This window comes from Propithecus coquereli, unplaced genomic scaffold (genome assembly GCF_000956105.1).
Source record: "Propithecus coquereli isolate 6110/MARCELLA unplaced genomic scaffold, Pcoq_1.0 Scaffold482, whole genome shotgun sequence".
NCBI classification, from domain to species: Eukaryota; Metazoa; Chordata; class Mammalia; order Primates; family Indriidae; genus Propithecus; species Propithecus coquereli.
In genome coordinates, this window is record NW_012150641.1 from 1,648,706 (window position 1) to 1,675,753 (window position 27,048).

General features: G+C 51.1%; 1 protein-coding gene and 1 long non-coding RNA gene across 8 annotated transcripts in view; one reads left to right on the forward strand and one right to left on the reverse strand.

The window, feature by feature from the left end:
- Positions 1-1,704: 1,704 nt before the first annotated feature.
- CHD3 (chromodomain helicase DNA binding protein 3) lies at positions 1,705-27,042 on the reverse strand. 7 transcript variants are annotated; one of them, XM_012655680.1, is made up of 40 exons: positions 26,790-27,042; positions 22,221-22,333; positions 21,240-21,410; positions 20,886-21,010; positions 19,302-19,585; positions 18,932-19,062; positions 18,625-18,775; positions 18,227-18,420; positions 17,668-17,901; positions 17,276-17,479; positions 16,532-16,743; positions 15,741-15,872; positions 15,268-15,367; positions 14,665-14,856; positions 14,315-14,515; positions 13,809-13,946; positions 13,415-13,536; positions 13,121-13,294; positions 12,863-13,004; positions 12,485-12,616; positions 11,702-11,819; positions 11,362-11,486; positions 10,943-11,174; positions 10,455-10,621; positions 9,809-9,986; positions 9,258-9,323; positions 8,703-8,788; positions 8,418-8,551; positions 7,717-7,861; positions 7,391-7,553; positions 7,176-7,297; positions 6,939-7,074; positions 6,725-6,826; positions 6,412-6,540; positions 5,921-6,029; positions 5,600-5,732; positions 5,104-5,299; positions 3,881-4,044; positions 3,504-3,630; positions 1,705-3,003 (listed from the first exon to the last, which is right to left on the reverse strand). In XM_012655680.1, the coding sequence occupies exons 1-40, from the start codon at positions 27,016-27,018 to the stop codon at positions 2,882-2,884; spliced, it is 6,135 nt and encodes a 2,044-aa protein (XP_012511134.1). In that variant the 5' UTR covers positions 27,019-27,042; the 3' UTR covers positions 1,705-2,881. The 7 variants fall into 7 exon arrangements, 6 of the variants coding, with proteins under 6 accessions (XP_012511134.1, XP_012511139.1, XP_012511136.1 ...); XR_001137959.1 differs by having other exon boundaries at positions 1,707-3,003; positions 3,881-4,591; positions 6,412-6,543; positions 26,790-26,882; XM_012655682.1 differs by having other exon boundaries at positions 1,707-3,003; positions 5,058-5,299; positions 6,412-6,543; positions 18,227-18,402; positions 26,790-26,882.
- The window catches only part of LOC105819443, a 19,125-nt gene continuing 18,702 nt past the window's right edge, over positions 26,626-27,048 (forward strand). The window contains exon 1 of the long non-coding RNA XR_001137960.1: positions 26,626-26,709. This is a non-coding gene — a long non-coding RNA (uncharacterized LOC105819443). The remainder of the gene's footprint in view (positions 26,710-27,048) is intronic.

Genomic DNA, 27,048 nt, shown 5'->3' on the forward strand with positions numbered 1-27,048 from the left:
CAGTGGTTTGAAATTTTTTTTAAAAAGATGGAACAGGAGAGAAGAGGCTAATTTTCATGTCATGTTCATCTAACTTCTCTGGCGTGAAAGGGTGCCTACTGTCTCCCCACTCCCAGTTCTGTTTCAAAAACTTGAGATGCCTCTGTGCCTGTGTGATTAGGAGCCTTACTTCATTTCAGAATCTCCCTTCAACTGCTAATAGGGCAGGTATCAGAAGTTCCAAAAGGCATTTATGTCAGGCACCTAATTAGAGCCTAGGTAGGAAGGGAGAGCCATTTGGTAAAGGCATCAGATTTTAAACTTTTGCTATTATCTGTTATCTTTACAGTCACAGAGAAGCACTGGCACTACTGAAAAAAGACGGTCATATAATTTTAAATTTGTGTCCCATAATGGGACATCACCTATTGTGTGCCATGGATTCTATTTTAAAATCTTGTAAATATCTTATGATAGTAGAGTCATAGTCAAGGACCAGCAGTGTCAGTGTCACTGGGAGCTTGCTAGAAATAAAGAATTTCAGGATCCCACTCCAGACTTCCTGAATCAGACTCCGCATTTTCATAATCCCAGGTGATCTATGTGCATGTAAAAATTTAAGTAGAACTGGTCTAGACTCTAGTATATCACCATCTGTAGGTGGAATATTTAAAGCACAATTGGTATAACTGATAAAAAGTTTTAAAGTAACATTCTATTGCTGAAGAAATCTTACTGTGTTACATTTTTCTTGGTTAAAAATGTGAACTTATTAACCTCAATTTTCTTAGGGGTCTCCAGACTTTTTAAGATAATATTATTTTTGATTGACAAATCATAATTGTATATATTTATGAGGTATAAACCTCAATTTTTATAACCATTTTCCTGTCCTTAAGTCTCAGCTTAAATGTCCTCTCTTTGGGGAGGCCTTTGGCATCATTCAGCCTAGCAGAGCCCCTTCCCTCATCCTTTGCTAACTTAACACTTTTATTTTTACTTTTTTTATTTTCTGATATTTCATGTTTTGTGGGTGTCCCCCACTGGAGTGTAAGCTCCATGGGAGCAATGGCTGAGTTGTGACTGTTTTATCTCCAGGACCATCAGCAGTATTAATGTATAGTATGTACTCAATAAATATTTGTTGGATTTATATCTTTTTAAAAAAATACATAGTGGCTTTTTCCAGCTTCTGAGAGGCTCTATTAGTGAACAATAAATGTCAAGGACGTGTCTAGCAGTTCAAATCTTTTGGCAAGTTATGCAGGCTTGGCCCTCAATTCCTTAGAAAAAAGTGTGTGCCTCTGCTTCATATTGGAACTGAACCTGTGGAGCTGTAGTGACCTCTACTGACTCTGAGGGGTACTAAGCAATTTGAAGGAGAGAAGGATGATCGAAAGAGTGGCTGAAAGGCAGTTTTGAATCTTGCCCAGGCACTCTGCCTACCACACTTCTGCCCAGTAAGTCCTGTTCTCTCTGTGCTCAACCGGAGGCCACATAGGTATTTGCTGCTCACTTTCCATCTCTACACAGTGCATCACGTGGCTGGGGTTGCAAAAAAAACCTCAGTTTTAGTGAATGATCTAAGAGATAAAAATGAGTAAAAGGACAAAGTCACAAGATTTTAAAAAAAGAAAAAGATGAATATGAAATGGCAGAAAGCAACAATGCTTCCTATCCCTCCCCCCAACAAGAACTCCCCCCAGTCAAAAATAACAGAGCACACAGAAAGGAAAGTATAATTTATATGTACAACCAATAAACCTGATACAGAAGAGGGGATCAGGACAGACCAGGAGTGGGTGTGAAGAGAGACTGGGAAAGGGGCAGCAAGAAAGTGAAGGGGCAGCGAAGAGGAAGTGGGAGGTTCGCCATGCAAACTGCCACTCTCCCCGGCCCCTCCTGGGAAGGGGGATGTGCCCACCTCTCCCTAGCCTGCCCTCCACCATTTTGCTCTGGTCCCAAAGGCAAGGTAGGTCCCAAGACCCTGACTAGGCCCCCTGCCTGACCTACTCAAATTTAGTCTATATCCAGGCCATGAAGAGGGAGGGTAGAAGTCCTCCAGGGACTGAGCCCCAGAGCTGGGGGCTTCCTCCATGTCTGGCCCGCTGTATTCTCTCCCACCCTTCTAGGCTACCTGGGTTCCTAGAACAGGTTGGGGAGCTCCTCTTTGGCTTGAGGGAGTATCGCCCAACCATTACTCTTTTTGTAGGGGTGGTCCTTGGTCCCTAGGGAAGGGGAAAAAGATTCCCAACACACGATGCTGGTACACAGGAGGTAACTGAGCCAGTGAATGGCGCCTTTATTCTGAGGCTGAACAGCAATTGACTCCCTTCCTTGGTAACTGCTCCACCCTCCACACAGGGAGAGGTAGGGGAAGGTAACATGCAGCCACCCCTTTTCTTCCCCTCTTCCCTCCCAGGGCTCAATTTCATCCCTCTCTAAAAGTCCACCTTCTCTCTTCAACGCTCTTTTCCCCATAAAAGTTCCTAAAGGCCAGGCAAGGCTAATCCCCCATTTCTGCACGATGGAGCTGATATTGCAGGAAAAAAGACTGGGGAGGCTCCACCTCTTTCCTCCCCACAACCATTTATTGGGAAGCTGCATATATTTGGTGGGGGGCAGTGGATAAAGGTACTTGGAAGACCCTGCTAACCATCTCCCACCCAGACCTCTTCTCACCAGCACAGTCTTCAAAGGTTGGTGGGAAAGGTGCATGGGAGTGGAGAAAGACAAAGGGCCCTTCTTGAAGAGAGGAGCTGTAGAGAGGGGCAAAGGGGCTCCTAGCCCAGTGGTGACCCAAGGGGTGGGGAAGGCGGAGGGTTGGCAGCAGGCCCCAGAGCCTGAGCTGGGGGTCGGCCTCGGGGACGGGGCCTGGGTGAAGGGCAGGCCTGGGATCCAGTCAGTCGTCTATACAGATCACCTCCCCGGCTCGGGGCTCCTTCCGATCCAGCCCGTCTGACACCAACGCCCCCACCATTTCCTTCTCCTTCTTCACCAGCACTGGAGGGCCGTTGGTGGCGGCTGTTTGGGAAGGGGGTAAGGAAAGGTCAATCCCCCCATCATTCCCAAACATCACTTTCTGGCAATACTATATTCTCACCTTTAGGTCACCTCTTGCCACTTCCTGTTGTCCCAGGTAATTTTGGGTGGGAAGATCAGGATGAACCCCTCTCCCTGAGATTCCACTTTGTACCACATGATCGAACATGTTCTAACTCTCACCATACCCCTTCTGATTTCATATTCACTTTTCTTTGAAGTAACCCAGATGGAGGAGGCTTGGGTACAAGATACCAAACCACAGAATCACTAAAACCCTGGAGGAAGTTTTGACAATGGGGATAGAAGAGGGCTTAAGAAAGGGATAGGAAGAACAAAGCCCAGAACAACTCTACTCCATAACACACTGGATGTGGCCAAGGACATGAGATGGACTAGAGCAGTGAAAGGGCAGCTGAGCAGGGATGAAGCTTGGCAAAGGAGGAGAGGGAGAAGCAGGGAGTAAGAAACCACCAGCTGACCTGTGATGAAGGACCCTGCAGGCATCTGGCTGTAATTGGCGCCTGCGGCGGCCAGGGCCCCTACGGGTGCGGTGCTGAACGCCACCCCGTAACCCGGAGGTGTAGCGTAGGGACCTGGGGGGAAGGCCTGGAATAGAGAGCAAGCTGAAGTCAGAGTTAGTCCACAGTCTGTTGAGAGGAAGCTGTAGGGGAGACATTATGAGCCACACTCCAGAACTACTGAGGGTGTAACATACAGGCAGGGAGACTCACTCAAGGGTGCAGACTGTGTTCTATCAAGTTGTTTTTCCACATTGTATAGGATTCTGATGGAAGTGTTTATATGTGTGCAGGAGGAACACCAACAGGGAAAATGAGTTAGGGGGAAAGAGGGTTACCGGTGTGGGGTGAGGCTCCGTGCCCTTGCTGGCCAGCCGGCTGAGGATGCTGCGCTCGGACATCTGAAGGCGGGCTGCGATGGGGGGTATTCGGGACAGCGTGGCTGGCAGGCGGGTCACGTCCGCCTTCATGTCGCTCAGCAACTCCTCCAGCTGGTTCAGAACTGGGGCCCGGGCCACGGAGAAAGAAGGGCAAGAGAAAGACAGGGAAAGAGAGAGATGGAGCCAGGAAAAGAGAGGAGTCAGATGGACAGATAATAGAAAAAGAAGACACAGATGTCAAAGAACCAGAGACCAAGAAAGTGACAGAAGTAGACAAAAAAAGGAAGCAACTCAGAGGAAAGAAAGAGTCAGGAAAAGAGAGAGACCAGATCACCACAGAGGACAGATGGAGAGAAGGAAGTAAGGAAAAGGGAATATGGAGAATAGGGAGGGGAGGACATTGGAAGACATGGGGGCGGGGAGTTGTCAGAACATCCCATACTGGAAGAGCCAGGTTTAGGGTTGGGGATGATGGGGAGGAAATAGGAGGCATGGGAGGTGGTAAGTGGTATCGAAGCTTTAAGGAATCAAGGTTTTAATATGTAAGGGGAGAGGGAGGTTAGAAAGTCAGTATTACGGATTCAAGGAATTATAACAGGGATCAAAGGGGCCAGGAGTTAGTTACTACATCAGACAGGATTAGATGGTTAGAGAGCTCTGGGATTTCATCTATCATTATCAAGGTAAGAAGGGATGAGAGAAAGGGTTGAAGGTCAAAGGGAAGTTTTGTGGGATAGGGTCAGAAGGTCAGATGGGTAGTAGTTTCTGCCTCATGGGGTGAATAAGATGTGAGGGAATGTGATTTGTGGGATCAGAGCCAAGGATTTTTGTGGCATATATATAGGCCAAGGCCCCGAATTGGATGGTGCTAGCAGTATGGAAGGTGTGCAGTTCCACCGCCAGTGAAGAGGTCCCACTGTGTGGAGGGGACATGGAGTCTGGGGAGGTCTCTTTATTGGGCGCTGATGTGAATACTCTCAGGCATGGATGAGGGTTGGCTTGCACAAGTCCTAGAGGCTAAAAACCAAGGGGGTGCCAGGTGGGTCAGGGGCAGGGTTAGAGGTCAGAGGGGGGTGGGTTCAGAGGGTAAAAGGGTTGGGGGGAAGATTTTGAGGGGTGCGGGGTGAAGACTTACGCAGCGTTGTGGGCCCTCCCCCGCGCGGGGCCGCCGCGGCCCTTACCCTTGTGCAGGACGGCGTTGGCCGGCTTGTTCCCCGCCAGCGACTCCTTGGAGAGGTGCTGGTGGCTCTCGGCCAGGCACTCGGCCTCGGCGAAGCGGGCGTGGAGGGCCATGGCGGGGTGCGCCGGCTCCTGTGACAGGTTCAGGTAGGCCGCCCGCCGCAGCTGCTCCTCGATCACCAGCGCCTGCTCCAGGAGCTGAGGAACCAGGGGTTGGGGGTTGAACACAGGGCTCTGCCAGCAGTAGGTAAGCGAAGGAGGGGACAGACATAGCACTGGAGACCCACCCTGCCCTCTGCTGGCCCAGAGCACCCCAGCTCCATACCAACGACAACCCAGCATCAACCTGACCCTGACCAGAGTCTCGAACACAAGGTTACACTTTGGTCTTGGCCTCAAGCATTGCCTCAACTTTCTTCCCTAGGTTCTCACCAGATCTGGTCTCACTTCTGACCCAAGCCCCTCTACAACCCTGTTCCTCTCCTCCCTCAGTCCCACCTTGAACCTCCGGGCCAGGAACTTATTTTTCATCTCCAGAAAGTTCCCCTTGTTGGCTTCAGTTTTAAATGGCTCGTTGATAATGGCAAACTGAGCATCATTCTGGATGTCTTGCCACCGTGCATAGCCATGGCTGCCAATGAAGGAAAGGGGACCATCAAGGAATTTAACACTTGGCTGTAAACATTTCTTCCCTTTGGCCTGATCTCCCTAAAGTATGGCATGAACATCCCTTCCCTGGGTGTGAACTTGTCTTCACTATAGTTCCCCTCTCTCCACGTTGAGAGAACCTTTTCTTCTTATATTTGTATCAAAGGATACAGGACAATCCCAGCCAGAAGCCAATAGTCATGTCTTCGGTGCCAGATTTCATTGAGTTTCCCCGAGGAAATAGCTGCCCGTTCCTCATTCTGCCATAGTGTGTGAAGCTCTGAAAAGAGGGCAGCAGACAGAACATCAGGGATTTGTAAATCATACCCAGCCCAAAAGACAGGTAGAGATGGGGAAACAGAATAATGAAAGAGTACTAAGAGCTCCCTAAGAAGAATGGGTAAAGGTGAAGCTAGGGGTTAGGAATGAAATTAGTTGTGAACAAGGTTCCGGTTAGGATTAAGAAAAAAGGTGGAATTAGAGACAGCTTTGGCATTAGGAGATACACTTAAAGATTTACAGCAAGAATGAGTCAGCATGCACCACTTCATTGGAAGTTACTTGGAATTAAAAGTAGCAGGAAGCCTCAGGCAAAAATGAGAAACTCCACGAGGGTGAGCAAACCCCATTGAGGTACAGAGAGCAGCAAGAACTCTCCTTACCTGTGAAACCACCATCTGCGATATTGAACATGAACCGGGGCTTCTCTGTCTTCTCCTCGCGTCGCCCGTTGGACCGTGGCTCGTCTCGAGGAGGCCCTGGTCGAAGCTCCCGGTCACCTTTTACATCTTCTGCTAGGACAGATGGGGCAAAGCTCATGACTCAGGACAGTCTATTCCCAGGCCCCAAGACTACTTACTACTACCTATACTGTACTGAGGAGCTACCCAGCCAGAACCCAAGCATTCACTCCCCCAGACTCCACCTCCCCTGATGCCCTCTCAGACCCAGGGGTCCATTCCTTCCACCCATTACCTCTCTTGCCCAAATCCCCTGCTTCCCCCTCCGGCCTCTCCCTGTGCTCCTGTCCATCCAACGGCTTCTCCTCCCCCCTTTCTCCTGGCGTCGATTCCGTGGCTGTGGGAGGGGGCAGGGGATAGGAAGGGAGGATGTCACCCTTATCCCCTGACCCCAGAAAATGGAACCCCCATGTTCTAATCCCCCATCATCCCTAAGGCCATGCACCTACCTGACTTCTCTCTGTCTGCTCGGTACCCAGGTTCAGGCTCCATCTCTCCAGGTACCCCTGGCACCTCGTCCTCTAGAGGAATCTTCCTTGGCTCCAGCCGTTCCCCAAGAGATGGGGCTGGGCTGGGGGCATCAACCTAAAAGAGGACAAGGGAGTCAGGATGAGCCAGAGGTCAGGCACCTGGCATCCAAGACCACCCCACTACTCCTCCCTGGGGGAAGCCAGGTAGCCACACACCTCTGTCTCCATCTTCTCCCCAATTTTGCTATTCTTCTCTGGCTTCTCCTCCTGGTTTTCAGCTTCCTCCTTCTCAAGAGGTGTCCTCAGGCCCTCTCCTTTCTCACTTGGAGCTGGAGTAGCTGCAGGGAAGGCAGAGTGAGGAAGGCAGAGGTCTCCCTACCCCAACTCCTGACCCCATTTTTATCTCTCTTATCATTCTGACTCCTGATTACCAGGTTTAGAGGTGCAGGGACTGTTGGTAGCAGAAGCCTCAGGAGTGGTGGGGGACGTTTTGGTAGGAGAGGAGGCTCTGGAAGAACGCTTGGAGTCGGCACTGGGGTCAGGCATCAGCTCCGGCATTGACCAGCGCCCGTTGATGTGCTCAAACTCCTGCACCTGGGGTAGAGAGATGGTGGTTAGCTCCAGGCACTGCACATGCAGAAGTCCTGGTCCCCTCTGTCTTGCACCAGCATGAGTCCAGAACTCAGGGACAGAAGGTAGAGGAAAGACAGAGCCTAAGTGGCTAGCTTGATTATTTGGGTGATAGGAAGACTGATACCTTCTTCTTGACGAGAGACATGACTCCAATGCGGGTCAACACCTGCTGGCGACTCAGTCCCTCCCGAGGGACGCCATCAGCAAAGGTTTCAGAGCCGTCTGCCCCAGGCTCACACAGATGGCGCATGAACAAAGATACATAGGCCCTAAGGAGCATAGGAGTGAGAGGAGGGTGAGGGGAGCCTTATCAGCAGTACAGGGCAGTGAGGAAGGTACAGGGATTACTGAACCCCTAAACCCCAAACTCTCCAGGTGCTCCAGGGCTCCCCTGGGCCTTTCACTCTGTTACCAGCCCTTTAAACTGTTAACTGCCCAATGGCCTCTCCCGTGTCTTTCCTGTCTCCTTGCTCTGGGTACTTTGTTCCTGAGCCCCATCAGTCAGCTCTTCATCCTTTTCACCAGCTCCTCCTGCCAGGTTATCGTGGCCAAGTAAATGTGAGGCTAGGACAGCCCAGGCGAGGATCCTTACGTAAACGCCTCTCCCCCGGAGAGGATGCCTGGCCCTTCTACTCTAGGCTTGGCTGAGGGGAGGTGGAGTAGGCTGAGTCCACCCCCCAGGAAACCAAGCCAGGAGGCATTATATGGCAGGGAGGGTGATGATCAGTTGAGTAAGGTCACATCATATGGTGGCCAAGAGGAAGAAAGTAACACCCAAAGCTCTTGTCCTTGCACCTAACTCGGCTCCATGTCACCCACACTCACTTGAACTCCTTCTCTGTCTTGCCCCTCAGGTCCCGCACGAGCCACTGTGTGGTGAAGGCATCCTGTGGTGGCATCCCCCAGCGCATCACAGCATTGAGGAAAGCCTTCCGCTGACGAGTGTTGAATCCCAACACCTGAGGGTGGGGCAAGGAAGCAGTGGCGATGAATGTCCAGGGGTCACAGGTCTTGGTTCTTTCTGTCATCAGTGACCCAGGCCCCAATATCCAACCCCCAACCCTCATTCTCTCCTTAGAGCGCTCAGAGAGGTCTGGGCCCAACTCTCACCTCGATGTTGCCCCCAACTCGGGCCAGAAGTGGAGGCAGTGGCTTATCCTTTTCATTCCGGAGCTGCCTCTTTGACTGTCGACGCCCTGAGGGTGGGGTTGACACCGGTTAGTTGATCCATCTCCTCTAAGCACCAGTCCTCCCTCAACACCCCATTCCCACAAGATACAGAACATAAGAACGGCTCATGTCATGTTTGAGGCACTTCTAATTCTTTTCCAAGCACTTCCAGAACTACTAACCCAGTGAGCCTAAAAAATATCAAGTCATATTTAAAAATGAATAGCAAATATTTGACACAGGCAAGATTACCAGTGGGAATGTAAAATGATGTAACCTTTCTTGACCTAGGCATTAAAGCCTATGTGGTTATACACTTCAAATTTTAATCAGTGGAGAGATTATGAACATTTCTTCCTTTCTCCTTATTTGCAATCTTTAGTTTTTCCAAAAAAAAAAAAAAGCATTTTTTATTTATATAAAAACAGTGGGCTTAAAGGACACTGGGAAATGAAATGGAAAGAGCTGAGGTAGAGTCAGGAAAACAGATACCACCTTCAGGACGTTCATCGAAGTCTTCGTCCTCCTCCTCTGATCCCACTGAATATTCTGACTGGTTATCTGTAAGGGTAGAGGGCTCAGTGGTCGGTGAGGAATACCTGGATAAGCTTGTGCTGGGGCTCTTCCTGCCTGGATTCCTCCTTGGGAGACTCGTCTACCTCTACCCTGGCCTTGGCCCTTCTGATGGTTGCTGGATCACTGCCTGCAGTCTGACTGTAGAGCCACGTGTCCTGAACCATCTCTACCCATCACCCACCTTCAGTCTCTGAGCACCTCTTGTTCTGCCACCCTGACTCCTACTGACCCTACTCTAAGCAATGACCCCTAGGTGTCCACAGGATCCCTTTGCAACCACCAGATAGTTTAAATCACCTGTAAACCTACCTGGTCTCCAGCTAGTTTCTAATGACCATATCTGAGAGCTCTCTCTTCTAGCAGGGGAAGGCTCTGACCTCTAGGCCTCTCTCTTTTCCTCTAAATAGCCCCAGCCTCCAAGCCTCATCACTTCTTCCCTTTTCACTTCCTGCATCTGGGGCAGTTCTCACCTTGGTCCTCCTGAGCAGCATCATTGTAGTTAACTTGCTTGCGAACCCTCTTGCCTTTGCCTAGATTCCGGGCTAGGTCTTCCTGCTGCTGTTCATAGTGATGCCTCAGAAGCTTCTCCCAGTAGTCAGGATCCACATTCTCCTCCTGCTTGATAATCTCTCGCTCGATTTCCTCAATCTGAAGGGCAGAAGAACGAATGCTGGCGGACTCCTTCTTCACCAGTCCTTCCGCCACAACAAAATTCCTAGTCTCCTGTCTCAGCTGAATCTAGTCTCACTGCTCCTAGGTCTTAACTCTGCGTAAATTTTCTGGACATTGCATATTTTCCATATCTCTTACCTGCAATATGCTTCTCCTCCTTGTTCTTGCCCTCTTCTCTAAATCTCTCCTCTAATCCCTTCTGCATTTCTCCTGCACTGACTCAGGAAGTACCCTTGTGTGTTTACCAGTACTTTCTGTGCCTAAGTCTCTGTTAGACTAAGAAGTCATTTGAGGTCCACTACTGCTCTTTGCTGGGTATTAGGGTAAGAAAACAAATAATAAATAAGAATAAAGGGGGGGCTCTCCTATTTCAAAGCCCAGTAAAGGACACTGCCCTTCAGGGATGGCCTGGGATAGACCATGTCTGGCCCCAAAGCCTCTCACCTTGTCTTCTTCCCGCACGACATACTGTGCCACCTTGAAGGAGCTGAGATACTCGTTCATGTTCTGCACATCAGTGTCCTCAGTTGCATCCTGATTCCGGTCCAACAGCCGAGCGATGGCCTCATTGTCATAGTGAATCACACTGCTGTCCTCCTCCTTGTTCTCCCCTGGTGAACAGAAGGGAAATCTGGGTTCCAACCTTAAGCACAACTTAGAAAGGCCGAAGGAAAGCCTCTACTCTGCTTCCTTTTCATGGCAGCCCTGGAGAAGGCTCTTTCCCTGGGAGCCAATGTTGACGTTTTTTTGTTTTAACCCTGCGGGCAAGGAAAGAGGCCAGCCTTCCTCCAAGAAGTACTGAAAAGAAGGCTCTTCTTCAAAGGTTGCAGAGAAGAGTCCCTCCCCCACCCCCTGCCCCAGGGGGCTGAGAAGAGAAGCGCTCATGAGAGAGCAAGGGCCTGCTCTCATGGAGCTGCAAAAAAGGTTCTCACCCTCATTTTCATCCTTAAACAGCTCCTCAGTGCCAAATTTGAGGATGTCGTCAAGCTCCTGCTTGGACATGGAGCCTGCCTTGGAACCTAGCCCAGGCCGCACCACCAGGTGTGTCAGCATCATCTTTCTCTTGGCCACTTGTGTAATTCGCTCTTCCACTGACGCTCGAGTCACAAACCGGTAAATCATCACTTTGTTGGCCTGGCCGATCCGATGAGCCCGGCTGAAGGCCTGCAAGGTGGGAGAAATTGGAGGTGGGCCAGAGAAGTCACAGGGGAGAAGCTGCCCACATGCTTGGGAAAGAAGGCTGCCATAAAAGGGTCTTCTCCCCTCCCTGACTCCAGAGAACAGCCCCCTCCTCCGTGATCCCACATTTCCTTGCTAAGTGGTACAGGGGTTCCAGGATATGAGTTCCCACCTGGATGTCATTATGGGGGTTCCAGTCGGAATCGAAGATGATGACGGTGTCAGCAGTGGCCAGATTGATGCCTAGGCCTCCAGCTCGGGTGGACAGGAGGAAGCAGAATTGTTGGGCCCCAGGAGCTAGGAAGTGAGAGTTAGGAGATCAGGTTTTTCTTGTACCCAGTAGTTCTGTCCATCTGCTCCTAGATGTTCCCTGACTACAAACAACCATAGCCCCAACTCAAAGCCTAGGTGTCCAATATCCCCCCACACCAGTCCCCCTCCCATACCAGAGACCTAGCACAGGTTCCTTGGGCCTCCCATACCTACCAGGGACCAAGGCATCTCCCCCTCACCATTGAACCGATCGATGGCCTCCTGCCTTAGGGCACCGGTGATGCCACCATCAATGCGCTCATATTTGTAGCCTTCGTAGTCTAAGAAGTCCTCTAGCAAGTCTAACATTTTGGTCATCTAGAACAAGAGAAAAGGAAGGAGTCTGGAATGACGAGTCAGTGGGATGGCCTGTCTAGTCTAACTATCCCTTCACTCTAACTCAACCCCAATCCTTACACTTGAACCTCTGCCCCGTCTTAAGCTCCCTTAAGACACCTACTCCCTTACTCCCCAGCTCCTCATTATTCCATATTCTTGCCGCACTCTCTTTGATTTAAGATCATTTCTCCTATGGCAGAGGTTCTTCTCTGAGACCTATGAAAAATTTTCAGGGAAATCTATAAACAGCCTGAAAATTTGTACAAAATTATATAATTATATGTGCAGTTTTCTGGAGAATGGACCCATAGCTTCAATAAAATTTCCAAAGGGTCTGTGCCCTTCACCCTCCCATAAGGTTAAGAAATAGTACCAGTCCCAGAGACCCCCAGGAGGAGGAAGATGGCTAATCCACACCCTTCCCGCAGTCTTCTTAAAAGGAGCTGGACTAAAACTTCCAACAGACTTAAGAACAGGGATAAGAAGCCAAGAATGAACTAGCTATACCAGAAACTCTTACAGGTGGAACCTCCTAATCTAGCATACCAGAGGAGCAATAGCAAGGAGGTAAGGAATTAAAGTCTGGAAGGTAAGGAGAGGGAACAGAAAGTAGATATAAAGAGAGAGTTAAGGAGATGGGTCACCTGAGAGAAGATGAGTACTCTGTGTCCTTGCTCCTTCAGCTTCCGCAACATCTTCTGCAGCAGCATGAGCTTCCCAGATGACTTAATAAGTGCCCCACCCTCATAAGCCCCACTGGGGAGTTTTGGGGACTCCTGAAAAGAAGGGAAGAATAATGAAGAGGAGAGGGTCAGGAAACATGTCCCCATGTTCTTACCATGCCTAGAAAGCCAGAAGCCCAAATCTAGCTTCCAAGCCTTTCCAATTCCTACTCCTCTCAGTGATGCAATTCCTAGCCTCCCACCCTAGCCCCACCCCTAGGGCTCAACACTCACCCCCTAGGCCCCCACCTAAATGCTGAGAACCAGGCATTTGATCAGTTCCCTGTTCTTTGTATCTACCATAGCAGCCACAGGAAAGAGGTATGGATGGTTGCAGCACTTCTTAAGGTCCATCATGATGTTAAGCAGAGACACTTGGTTCCCACCGCCTCGAGAATTCAAGGCCTCGAAATTTCGAGTCAAGATGTACTTGTAGTATTTCCTAAAAGTCAGGATAGGGGCGCAGAAGAGACATAATAAAGGAAGCAATTACGATATTGCACTTGGAAAGCTGCCGCCAAATCCCCGATCCCTAGTCCAGTCCGCCTTGCATCTCACTTCTGCATGGGGCTCAGCTCCACTCGAACGATGAGCTCTGTTTTGGCTGGCATGTTCTTAAAGACATCCGCCTTGAGCCTCCGCAGCATGTGTGGCCCCAGCAAATCATGCAGTTTCTTAATCTGGTCCTCTTTGGATATGTCAGCAAACTCCTCCAGGAAGCCCTCCAAGTTACTAACAGCCAGAAGAAGAGAACGAAGTGAACAGGTTGTCAAGTTCTTTGCCCCTGATCTCAGGCTCTATTCTCCACCTCAGATTAATCCTGCACCAGATCATTTTAGCCACTCCACTTACTTAAACCTCTCTGGAGTGAGGAAGTTCAACAGATGGAAGAGCTCCTCCAGATTATTCTGCAGTGGGGTCCCTGTCAGCAGTAACTTATGATCTATCTTGTAGCCATTGAGGACCCTGAAAAACTAGAAGATGGGGCAAGGAAAAGCAGGAGAAAGGGCTTATCAGTGGCAAGTGGTTAACCCACAGCATCGACCTTTCCCTGCCACCCACTCCCATTTCCCTCAGAATCAGAGGCCTCAAATCCCTAGTCCTCTCCCTCTTCTAACTTGGACTTCTCCCCAGAGGTTCCCAGGAACTCTGCCTCCCAGACTGCAGGAAGTCCCCAGAACTTTAAGGACTAGGGTAAGTGGGAGTCCACAGCCCCAAGTTTCTCAGGTCTAGGAATCTCACTCACCTTGGACTGGTTGTTCTTGAGTCGATGGGCTTCATCTACCACGAGACAGGCCCAGCAGATGGAGCCAAGTGCTGCTTGGTCAATGGTGATCAGCTCATACGATGTCAGGAGAACGTGGAACTTCACCTGTGCCTCCCTCTGCCAACACAACCGTTGCCCATTTGGCTGCTACCTGACACCCACGCACCTGCGTGCCCATCCCCCATTCTTCACTCAGACACCTTGTCTTGGCTATGAGTCCCAAAGGAAGCCATTATTGTGTCCTCCAACTTCAACTCTAAGCAGAGATCACTGACCACAGCCCCCAAACTTCCACCCCCATGTCCAGTACTGACAGACCCAAGTATACCCCTGGGAGTACCTGCCATATCCCTAGGATGGGAGTGCAGAGGTGTAAGGACAGGTGGAGGAAAGGAGGGAGAAAGGGGTATAAAGGAACTGAATTCCTAGTTGGGGCAAAGAAATGACAGTTCTGAGGGTCTTAGAGATGAGGAAGAGGGGCTTACCTTCATCTTAAAAGCTTTCTTGCCACCTTTGATGGCGTTGTCCTCAAAGGAGAACTCATTCTCACGAATAATCGCTCGACTGTCTTTGTCACCCGTGTATGTCACCACATAGAACTTAGGTGCCCACATCTGGAACTCCCGTTCCCAGTTAATGATGGTTGAGAGTGGGGCACTCACCAAGAAGGGACCTTTTGTGTGGCCCTGGGAGTCAAGGGTGGGGGGCCCATTAGTCAGGCTTGAAGTTGTATACCCCAATCCCCTGCCTGTCACACCCCTCCCTACCCTCCCCCTCCCCTAGTCCAGGCTAGGCCTCAGCCGAGCTATCCCCATCAGGGCCTAGAATCCGGCACCTCCTTATAGAGAGAGTAGAGGAAGACGATGGTTTGTATGGTCTTGCCCAGCCCCATCTCATCAGCCAGAATGGTGTCAGTGCCCTGGGCCCATGAGAAGCGTAGCCAGTTCAGCCCCTCCAGCTGATACATGTGCAGTGTGCCTCCAGTGGCTGTGATAAACCGTGGCTGGGTCTCGTATTTCACTGTAGGCTGCAGAGTCAAAAAGTCAGAAAGCTCAAGGGAACAGTCAGCAGCTCCTCTGGTTTTAGTCTCTTCCTCCCTGCCACTGATACTCAGTTGGATTACAATTCCCTCTACTATGACCTGAGTTTATGAAAGTTCTAGTCTTTAGTCCCTCCCCCTCATTCCTTAAAACAATACCCAGCAGCACCGTGGGGAAGGGCTAGATGGTGAAAGAGCCCCAAGTGGGCTATCTCTAGTGGCTTGCTCACTCTTATGCCAAAATTGCTAGCCACTCGTGGGGCAAGGTTGAATGCTAAAGGAAGAGCTACACTGTTCAAAGAGCTTGTTCAAACTCTGGGAATTCTGTCAATAACCCCCAGGAAATCTTTAATCACCATGGTTCCAGAAACAGGAGAAAGGCCAAGTGAGAGGACTCACGTCGTTAGTAGGAGAACTGGGAGGCCCATCACCCTGCAGCTCCTTCTTCTTCTTCTTATACTTGCGGGGCTGGGCAGGGTCCTCCCCCATAATTAGTTCTCTGGGAAAAGAGTGGGTCTAAATGAGGCCTGGTCCTTGGATGCCCCCTTTTCTTTTCTTAACCCAATCCAGACCTACCTCCCACTGTCCATAACCTAGATTTTCTCACATTTCCTTTCTTCCAGGCTCTTAACCCTTGCCCTTTGGATTTTACCTCAAGAGGCGACCCTCCCTACTCCTGAGCATCCTCTTACCCATTACAGGGCAAATCTTATTTTTATTCCTTCCACTGCCTCTTTACCACCCCAAACCACTCAGCGCAGGCTGCTACTGCCCGAAACTCTAGATTGGATCTGTTCCTACTTCATGCTGGAGGTTTAGCTTCCATGCCACCAGCCCCAGACTCCCACTGATCCATGACCTCTCTCCCTCACCGGTGTCTCCAGTAGCTGTGCTTATGGTCTTCATACTCAGGGATGTTCATTTCATCTTCTTCCCACGTGGACTGGTCATATGGCAAGTCCCTCCACTTCACCAGATAGTGGTAATTCCCCTTTTTATCCACACTGGGGGCAGGGGGCCAAGAGGAAGAGCAAGAGGAGAAAAACAACATTGATCACAAACATAAAGTAGGCCTGATGAATGCAATTATTAGCAAACATGCAGAGTTTGTCACCTAACCCTCAATGGTGGGCTGCTAGAAGCGAGTTTACAATGGTTGACATATTATGCTAGCCTTTTCAAGATGGCGTCCTAAAAATCTACTATCACAAAACATCCCAACATCATTTGTTCACCCAGCCAATAAGTATTTTCCTCATGGAACTCATCCTCTACTGGGGAAGGCAGCATTGAAATAAACAAATATAATGTTAGGTAGTAATAAGTACTATGAAGAAGAAATACTCAAAACATTAGTCTGGATGAATCACATTTCTCATGTTTTGCTTTCATGCCCCCATCCCCAGACTCATGTGCCATGTTTTATGCTACTGGAAATTAGAAGATGTAAGGAAAAAAGGGGCAGTGCTGGGCTGAACTTTTTTCCTGGTTTCTCCTGTCCTCCTGGAAAAAACAAGGCCAGAAGGGTTGAAGCTCCAGCAGGAGTTATCAAGGCTAGATCAATAATTTGGTTAATCAACAAACAAATGCTAACATGGGGCCGTTACCACAATAAGAATAGTGTCATATCCCAGGTCGGCCTTCCCACAGACGGAGGATTCACCTGTGGTTGATGATACGGTGGACAGTCATCCATTCTGGCTTGATGCCAAAACGGTAGTACTTCTCCTCCATCTCAGCATAGTGTGGATCTTTCACCTTGCGCTTGTCACTCTTCCCGTCATCCTCCCCAGAGCCATAGTCCAGGGGTGGAGGCTCGTCCATGTCATTCTTCCGCTGGTAGTTTCGGTACATTACCAAATGGAAAATCTCCAGCTGATGCACAGAGGAAAGGGGAAGAGATAGTCCCAATATCCAAAGAGGATGACAGGGAATAGGGAAGAGGCCAGCAGGGGCAATGGGATGGTGAAAGGGAGCTATGAAAGAGGCTGGATGAGAGAAAAATCAGTAAAGGTCAAAGCAGGAGAGTAAATAAAATCAAACAGATATAACAGAGTCAGAAGACAGGGCCTGGGTGGGGCTCAAATGAGGAAAAGAGGGCAGGGAATGGGGTTATTAAGATGGGGGATATTGATAAAACATGGAAAAAGAGAGAGAAGGAAAGAGATAAACTTAAGAAAGTCCACATCATATCTAAGGAAAGAAAGCTAATGGAGATTGAGAAAGACGACTGGAGACCAAGAGAATCATATACGGAAACTAAACAAGTAGGTAGGGTATGAGGACCAGAGGCCTGAAATGAGAGTCAAGACAAAAGGTATGAAAGCCCCGAGAACAGAGGAGTAAGATAGTGAGAATGGCAGGGAGCAGAGGGTCACGGGGAGAGGGAAAGGAGAGGCCCTTGTACCTGAAGCTCCTTAGCCCAGGAACAGTGCCAGTAGGACAGTCCTACCCACTTGACAAAGAACTCTCGCTCCGATCTGCCTTGAAGGGGACGGGGGGGTGGGACATCAGGATCCCCGTCTGTCTGTTGAGGGGCTGGCACTGCCACAGGTGGCTCCCCCCATCGCCAATGCAGGATCTTCTGCACACGACCCTTTAGCACGGGGCACTTTGGGATGAACATATACGAGAAGGAGGAAAGAAAGAGGCAGAAAGAACCCATCATTAGATTAGAGGATAGCAGTCCCACAAGGGTCCGGGAGAGCAGAGAAAGAAATAGCTGGACGTTTGGGCCCCAGTGACGGCTGAGGGGGTTGGGCCTGACAGTAAACACCGAGAGGAGATGGTTCCACTCACCGTGCATCGGGGACACAGCCATTCACCATTGGGGATATCAGGCAGGGGAGGGTTCAGACAATGAATGTGGTAGGAGGAGATGCAAGCATCACAGCACAGGAGCTCCCCGCCATCCTTGCACACACGGCAGTACTCCATGTGATCGTCCTCCTCTTCCTTCTCCCCTTCTTCTTCTCCCTCCTCTTCATATTCTTCATCCTCTTCCTTGGCCTCCCACTGTACCCCTTCCTTCTCCTGGGAGGCCAAGGACAGACACAGAGACAGATGGAAGAGACAAGGAGTGAGATTGGAAGATACAAGCAAAGACAGGACACCTGAATCTTACAAGTACAGAGAATACTGGTGGGAACTAAGGAACAGGATACCCCAGTTTCCAAAAATGTTGATTCTGGGGCAAAGGGATGGGAGAAAGGAACTAACTAGGATTCTGGACACTTGAACATCTGCTACTGATAAGCCCAGGCATCTAGGGGCAGGAAGAGTATAACTGAAACCAAGGAGGAGAGAGACGGGTAGGTAGGTCCTGAGAGCCGTAAGACTCTGGGCACCAGGTACTCACACAGTGGGGGCAGCTCCATTTGCCCTCAGGAGCCCGGTCAAGCTCAGGATCAAGGCAGACGAGGTGGTAGGCACGAGGGCAGGTGTCGCACAGAATAATTTCCCCACCCTGCTGGCACACCTCACAGTAGTCCTGATGATCCGTCTCGTAGCCATCAACCTCCTCCTCCCCGGGCACTGCAGGACAGCCCAGGACTGTCATATACCCCAGTGGAGGCAAAGGGAATGGGGGTGAGGGAAGGGAAAGAGGCAGGGATTGGGGGGAAGTGGGGGGGGAGAGAGAGAGAAAGAGAGAGAGAGAAGGGTTGAATAGAAAAGTCAAAATTGAAAATAAGAAAGACAACAAAGGAATGAGAAGAAGGTAGACTGACAAGATCACACACAGCCAACATCCCTTACCCTTCTTCTTCTTCCTTCCTGGCCGGCCTCTCTTTAGTTTTTTGGCACGGACAGGGCCATCAGGCCGGCCCGAGGCACTGTGGACACTGCCACTGTCCAGGTCTGACTCCTCAGCCTCTGGTTCAGGGCCCTCGTCACTCTGAAAAACATACTGCCCATAGACCCATGGCTGTCAGCAAGACAGACTTGATTCCACTCCCCTCCCCAGGCCTTTGGCTTCCTGCTCCAGTTGCCCTCATGGATCCCCATCTCTGGACCCCATCCCTTGACCCCCAGGTGTTTAGGAGACACGGAGGGAGTCACTCACCGAGCCTCCCTTCTTCCTCTTGCCACCCAGCAGCCCTAGTTTGATTTTGAGTGGTGCCATCTTCTTTCCCCGAAGCTTCTTGCGTCCGTCAGGCACTCGGGGGCTCTTACTCCTCCTCTTATGGCCTGGACCTGAAACGGGGAGCGGGGGTGAAGGGAGAAAAAGCAGAGGTCATGACACATCCTATAACAACAGAGGTCACAGGGGCCTCTGGACTCCTCTGTGGGCTACGGTTTCACTAAGACCCACTTCTTGGAAAGCAATTTCTTCTCCAGCAATCAGGGCTAGGAAGGCAAGAGATCTAGACTATAATTTGAAGACATGCAGTATGGAAGGTTCAGGGACAGTTAGAAGAAGAGAGGTTCCCTACCTTTGCCCTCTTTGGTTTTGGCTCTTCGGATGGGTGGGGGCTGGATATCAGCAGTAGGGGGCGGTGGAAGGGCAGGGGGTCCTGAAGGGGCTATGGGGGTGGCCGATGAGACAGCAGCTGACACCTGCTCAGCTACAGCTGCTGCTGCTGCTGCTGCTGCTGCCGCCACAGCAGCTGCTGACCCCTTGAAGGGGTTGTTTGCGCTGAACTCTCTCCACTTGGCCCCAAGGATGGTCATCATCTTAGACATTGGGATCTTAGGATTCTTCTTAGCAATTAGGGGCCTGTAAATATAGAAGCAGAAAACTCAGACCCTTCACAGATGGTCTGGGAACACTGCCATCTCCCCTCATCAATTAAGTCTATGTACATGCTAGGATTCCTGGGTGGTGAGAATATGTCCTATTAAGAAAAACATCCATTTAAAAAAAACAAATTAATAAAAAGAAGTTTAAAAAAGCAGGAAGTTTTTAAAAAGCATAAAAATTAGAAAAAATTTAAAAGCATAAAAGGCAAAAAACAAAAAAGCAAACAAAAAAGTATAACACCTATAAAAATGCTTTACTTATGTTCCCTACTTTACAGTTCATAAGACCACTTTTGTATACATTATATCTTACTTCATCCTCACAGTAATCCTCTGAGTTGTTATGATTCTCTGCATTTTACCAGTGAGTTCCTCGGGCCCTGAAGAAAGACTTCCATGGGATGGAGTCTGAGAGACGGGCCATGCTGGCTCTGCTCTGGGGTGGGGTACTGAACTGAGCTCTTGTGAGGACATGGGTGACCCACAGTGCTGACAAAAGCACCATTTTTAGCAGTGAGGTAGGAGAGGTAACAGAACTAATGACAATCACCAGTTACTGAACACTCCCCAGGGGCTAGGCACTGACTGTACTAGGCTTTCCATTCATTATCCCACCAAACCTACACAGACTCACATGATATGTGTACTATTATTATTCCTATTGTACAGAAAAGGAAATGGAGGACCAAAGAAGTTAAATTTAACCTCCCCAAGATGACACCAGGACCTGAACCTCAGCAGCTCCCTCCAGTGCACAGAACTGCTGTGTTAAAGTGCCTCCCCCAAAAGACATCTCTGCCATTCTTTACTTTTTCTACTCTACTATCCTCTACCCTCCTTCAAGAGTCACTCACCAACACAATGTCCATTATTACCAGGGCCTAAGGAGTGGGCAGGGCAGAGGACTTGATAACTGAGCAAAAAAAGTTCAGGAACACTGATGGTATCTCTCAGGTCCAGTCTAGAGAGAAGCCATGGAGAAGATGGACCTGTTGGAGCAGGGGACGGCTCACTATATCCTGTCCTCACTTTATTCTGTTGCTAGAGAGTTTTCTAACTTAGCACTGGAATCATGATCTCCCCTCAGTGAAGAGTTTTTAACTGAGGTCCTTGGGTCCTTAGGAGTCCAGAAGTTCCCTGAAATTATGTATGGAATTTTGCATGTACGTGAATCTCTCCGGAGAGCAGTTCCTTAGCTTTCATCAGATTCCAAAGGGCCTAGGGCCTCCCTAAAATTAAAAGTGTCTGTTCGAGAGTATTCCTCAGTCCTACCGCACCTCATGAACTGGCTAAAGGCTTTGTAGTTGGTGAGTGTGTGGTAATCCTCCTCAGAGAACACATGCTCCACATCCTCCAGGCCCCAGGTCAGAAGCAGAGTTGCTGATGACTTTTGTTCCACCTGCTGGGAGAGAGTGGGCTTCAGTGAGGTGGGCGCTCCTCCAGCCCCTATTCTGGGGCCCTCACACATGTCTCTCTACCTACGAACCTGCTTCCCTGGGCTTTCTTGCTTCGCACTCCATCCTCCAGGCCAATCCCCATCCCTCGCAAACTATAGTTTCTGGGGCTTTCCCTCTCTTCTCATGTGTGTCTTTAATGCTTATTTCTCACCCTCACACCCTAATTCTACTCACCTTTTGCCCCCCATCTCCCTCTCCTTTTTTCCGCCGCTTTGTCTTCTTCTCCTTTTTTTCTCGGTGCTTCCGTCTTCGCTTCCGACCTGGTCCGGTTCCATATTCACTACCCCCACTTTCTGACTTCTCCCGGTATTCATCTCGTTCGGAGCCAAATTCCTCCTCACTGTCCTAAGAAAGAAAAATAAAAATAACATTTATTCATCCTTACCATGTGCCAGGAACTGTTCTTAGCAGGTAACATATTTTATCTCTTTTAATCTTCACAACAATCCTATGAGATAGTAACTAATCTATTTTTATTCACTTTTTACAGGTAAGGAAACTGAGGCACAGAGCACTAAATAAATGGCCCGGGAAGACAGGCGACTGCTAGGTTCTGAATTCATGCATTCTTCCTCCAGAGCCTGTGCTTTCAACTGCTTCTCTTTGGTGCTAAGGCAAGTCACACTGACAACTGGACTCTTCACTAGGTTGTAGTGAATTAAGTTAGGGTTCCAGATCTGTGAGGTAACAAGCCAATGGCCTATGAGAGCAGGGGTCAAGCCTCCCTGGCTTTAGGATACACCTTCCACCCTGTAATCAAGACCAGAGGAAAGGTAGGTCTCTGAGAATGTAGGCCTCATGAGCCTTGCTGTTGAGTTAGGAAGTCTTTTTTTTTTTTTTTTTTTTTGGTGAGACAGAGTCTCCCTCTGTCACACCAGCTATAGTGCAGTGGCACAATCTAGCTCACTGCAACCTCAAATTCCTGGTCTCAAGCTATCCTCCTGCCTCAGCCTCCCAAGTAGCTGGACTATAGGCGCACACTACCATGGTTGGCTAATTTTTCTATTTTTCGTAGAGACAGGATTTCACTCTTGCTCAGGCTGGTCTCGAACTCCTGGCCTCAAGTGATCCTCCTCCTGCTTTAGCCTCCCAGAATGCTAGGATTACAGGTGTGAGCCATCGCGTCCGGCCAAGTTAGGAATTCTTGACACTTACACGCTTCTTGCGTTTTCGGGGTTTTCCTGGCTTGTTCTCTTTCTGCTTCTTGGGTCCTCGTTTTCTCTTCTTCACACCCAATGCTGAAGGCAGCAGCCGAATATCATCTTTATCTTTGGAGCAGAAAGCACCAGAAAACCTAAGCCTCTACATTCCCCATCTCTGAGGCCCATGACTGCCCCCTTCCCCACCTCCTCAGTTCCCACTCTCTAGGAACTCAGGCATTAACTCCTCCAAATCCTGCCTCCCTTCCTTCACTGGATGCAAACAGAGAGTGTTTCGAGTATTCTGGGATGCTCTGGTTCTGAATGGGAGGTCAGGGGTCAGAAGGGATGAGCAGCCAAACCACTCCCTTCTCTTCCCTCCTACTAACAAGGGACCAGGCTCTAGGCCACAAGCTCTGACTGTGGCAGGTCCTTTCAGTCGCCGCCAGGGCTCCTCCTGCCTTCCACCTCACTTCGCCAGCTGGCATCCTGCCCAGGAACTGGGGAAGCCATGCCCAGCTGCTGGCCTGGCCTGACCCCAGCACTTGGAGTGGGGAGACACAAGCTGGCAGCTCCCTAAGCCAGATGCTGAGAAGGGAGAGCCAAAGGTGGACACCTGGGTTCTCACACTAACACCCTGAGGCCCTGACATCCTTTTTGCCAAGAGGGAGGCCTCTATTTACATTTCCTCAGATAATCACCAGGCATCCTGTCACCCCAATACAGTCCTGCAGGAAAAGAAATTCCTCAGCTGGTCATTTTCATTTCTTGCCCACAGGATCACAGTGTCTGCCTCCTTCATCACACCCTAATCCTACAGGAAAAAAGTCTCCACAATTCCTCCTGCCAAGTAGCCTGGAATCTGCCTTCAAACCTATTTCCATATCTCTGCTCCCTTTCAGAACTTAGAGGCCATACCCTTTGTTCCCTGGTCTCACCCCTCACCTCCAAATTTGTCCCCAACATCCTGACCCATTCATATACACACAGTATGGGAGACCCAACAGAAGACATAGGCACAGACAGACACATTTAGCATCTGCTTTCTCAAATGCATGCATGTACACACACATTTGGGAGCACAAATCCAGAGGGCTGCCTGTACCTGCTTCGGCAGGGCTAGGACCCTGGCTTTCTCTCCAGATGTCTCTGTCAGAGGGCCCTAGGCAGTTCTACGCTGATGTCTCCCCACCCCATTCTCTGTGACCCATGCTAGTCTGTGGTGGCTTGTGGGCCAGAGAGTTACCGACATAGCGGAGGATCCACACAGACATGGGGCCCTGGGGCCCTGGTTCACCTCCCTCCCCCACTAAGCACTCGACTAACCAGCCAGACCTGTCTTGTTCAGGCAGAGGCAGCTGCTGTAGGAGAGGAAAGCCTGGGCTTGGCTCAGCCTCTTGCTCTAGGACACACAATCCTCCTTTCCTCAAGAGAAAATTAGCCACAATTAACACCGGAGGGCCTTGGTTTCTGTTGCCTCAGAATCAGGGCATCTCCTTCCTTCAATGCTACCTTTCCTCTTAACTCCAGCATCCTGTGTCCTCTTGAGCAGGCAGACATTCTAGGAGTGTGTGAGTGCGTGTGCAGGGGGATAGAAAGGGAGAAGGGATTGTAATAGGAAGTCAGTAGGCACCATGCCCGCCCGAGCAGCGGCTCCCCCTGACCCCAGGGACTTCGGTTAACATGAACATGGAAACGGAGGCCGCCAGGGCAGTGGCAAGGGCAGGCCAACTGGCTAAGGATCAGGGACATGGCCTAGGCCACCACCAGCTGGGGGTGGGGCACAAGCCCTGAGACGTGACGGCTGCTTCACTCTACGCCCCGCCCCAGCGCGAGGTTCCCGAACTTGGGCAGACGTCGGTGGTGGGAGAGGCAAAGGGAGAACGGCGAGGAAAGGCAAGGGAGGGTAATAAAGCAAATCTAAGTCCCAACCTCGGTCTCAGCAGCCACTCAATGCTGGCCCAGAGCCCAGACTCTCCCACATCCTCGGCTCGGATCTCGGGAAGGCGGGGAGGGAGGAGGGCGCAGGGCGGAGCCTGGCAGCCGAGAAAGCGGGAGGAGCCTCGGCCGAAGCCTCGCCTCCCGCCCGCCCCTCTCTTCTCCTAATCTCACCATCAATCTCTCACACATATATTTATTTTTTCTCAAATTCCCCTCCCTCCCCCACAACGAACCACCATAATAGGTCTGCTGCACATGCGTACTGCATGTAGGGGGTGGGTTTGTATTTTCAGACCTTTTGCAAAGAAACTACCAGAATTTTCCGCACCACCCACAATCATTCCCCTCCCCCACCCCCAAGGAATCACATCTATATATTATGTTATATTATTTCTCTAGACTTGCCAGAAGGGGGAGGGAGAAGAAATGAGTTTTTGGCTTCCTGCTCCCTTCCCCCACCGACACGAGTGCTATTATTTTAAACGTTTAACAATGTAAGGAGACTGGAGAGAGGGGGAAGGGATAAAACTGGTCTTGGGTAAGAATGTAAAACAAAATGGTGAGAATCAAAGCAGTCAGAATGGAAAACAATGGAAAGCTCTCATATGTACAAATGCATATTTTAGAAAAGGATGAGGGAGGGCAGCCTGAATAAATTTCCTTAGAGGAGGGTTATTTTCCCCACACTTAGGTAGACAGAAATAATGAGCGGGCTAAAAATATTTTCCCAAAGTTTTACCTCACAAAGTCATCTGAGGGGGTGTATCTGGGTCACTCATTTGATTTAGAGGAAGAAAGGGAGAGAAAATTGCCCTGGGGGAGAGGAGAGGTGGGTTTTCATTTCAAATATAAAATTTAAAAAGCATCTGACGTCTCTTCTCATCTGTTGAGAAGCACAGAGGGTAAAGGGGAGGAGTAGAGACACAAAGACCCATCTCAACCTTGGTTCTTTCACGCTCCCCTCACGTACCCAGATCCGGACCAAAACCACGTAAACACCACACTCCAAGTTCCCATACAAACAGGTGAGAGCTGCCAGCCCCCTACCAGAACCTGACATCCTTTCTTTCCCAATTTTCAGCACCTCTGCTGCAGGCAACCCCCTCCCCATAAGCCTTTATTCCTTCTACCTCCTGCGAAAGCAATGGGCTCTCTGGGATAACTTTTTCAAAACTTTTTCCTTTTTCAGACAGCCTGGGGGGGCGGGGAGACTTTATCCAATTTCCATTAGACACGTATCCTTCCCCCGACCCACAAGAAAGCACCCTACACTCCCTCAAAGGTTGTCTCAGCTCGACATTTGCCACATAAGCCACACGGATCTACATGACAGTTTTACAAAGAGACTGGTCGTTCGTTCGCGGTTTTGAAGTTTGGTGCATTTGTGCCGCATGGCAGCCAGAGGCCTGGGGTATGGGTGTCCCCTTCCATTCCCCAAGCAGGGGGTGTGGACCCCCAGATGTTCACCTATTCCAAAGACTAGCAATCCCTCCACTAGGAGGGTGGTCTGTCCCTTCCACCACTGGAGAGTGCTGCCCAGAGAGTGCTGCCGGGGGACTTGTCATCCCAAGGAAGGGGTGCTGAGTGATGGTCAAGCTGCAGAACAGCTGGGTGGGCAGTTCACGCCCCCCAACGTGGTCAAGGTGTGGGTGGTTTCAGCCAGAGAGTGAGTGACAGTCAATGGCAGCCACGTGAGAGTCACAGCTGGGCAGCTCGGCCACCCCAGACTGACGGGGTCATGAGGGGGTGGACCGCCCTCCCCGCACTTGACACAAAAGAGCCCAGAGCCGAGGCGAGGTGAAGGGGGTGGGGCTGGGGGCAGCTCGGTCCCCAGACACTGCTCTCCCCATTGCAAACTGGGGGGAGTAGGGGGTAGGCTCAAGTCTTACTCCAGGAAGTGGTCTGCGTGGAGTGTGGCCACCACCTGCCCCTACTCATCAGCCGCCCATAAACATTCACACGACCCCTCCCCTGCGTGCCACCGCACGCCCCTCAGTTGGCGGGCACCGAAGTCCCCGCGGGTGAAGGGGGGGTCCGATGGACACCGTCCCCCCTCTGCCTGCCCAAGTCCTGAGCGAAGGGGATCAGGGCCGCGGTCCGCTCCCCACGCGGAACCCCTACTTTCCCTCAGTCCAACCTCACCGGGGATCCGAGCCCGAGGGGCGCTCGCGCGGCCGCCCCTCCCCCACGCACCCCTCCCCCACGCCACCGTCCGGCCGCCAGGGTCTCCGCGGTCCCTCGCTCGGCCAGGGAGGGGGCCCTGGCTTCGCCCTGGCCGTTTCCTGCCTACCCCCTCCCCGCCGAGGGTAAAAAAAAATATCTCCTCCTCCTCCTCCCCCGAAAGCCGCGACCGAGTGGCCCGGACCGCGCGCGCAGCTCGCGCCCAGCGCTCTCCAGCCGGGGCGGCGGCGGCGGCGGCGGCGGCGGCGGGGGAGGGGTGCCGCGGGGGAGGGGAGGAGGCCCGGCCCTACCGCCGCCGCCTGCCCGGACCGCCCGAACCGCCGCGGGGCGACGGGCCCGAGCCCTGGATTCGCGCCGCGGATTCGCCTTGGCTCGGCCGCGCGGTGGGTGCCTCGCTCCCGCCCGGCCTCGCGCTCCCGCGGCTCCCACTCGGGCTGGGGGGGAAGTCGGGGCGGCTGCTTACCTGGCGGCGGGGGCGGCGGCGGCGGGGGCAGCGGTGGCGGCGGTGGCGGCGGCGGGAAGAGGTGGCAGCCGGGGGGGCTGTGGCGGTCGCGGCCCCGGTCGTGGCCCGGCCCGCGTCCGAGTACTCCCTTGTCGTCGTCCTCCTCATCGTCCTCGTCGGCCGCCTCCACCTCCTCCTCCTCCTCGTCGCCCTCTTCTTCCTCCTCTTCTTCCTCCTCCGACACCACCATCTCCTCCTCCTCCTCCTCCTCGTCCCTCAG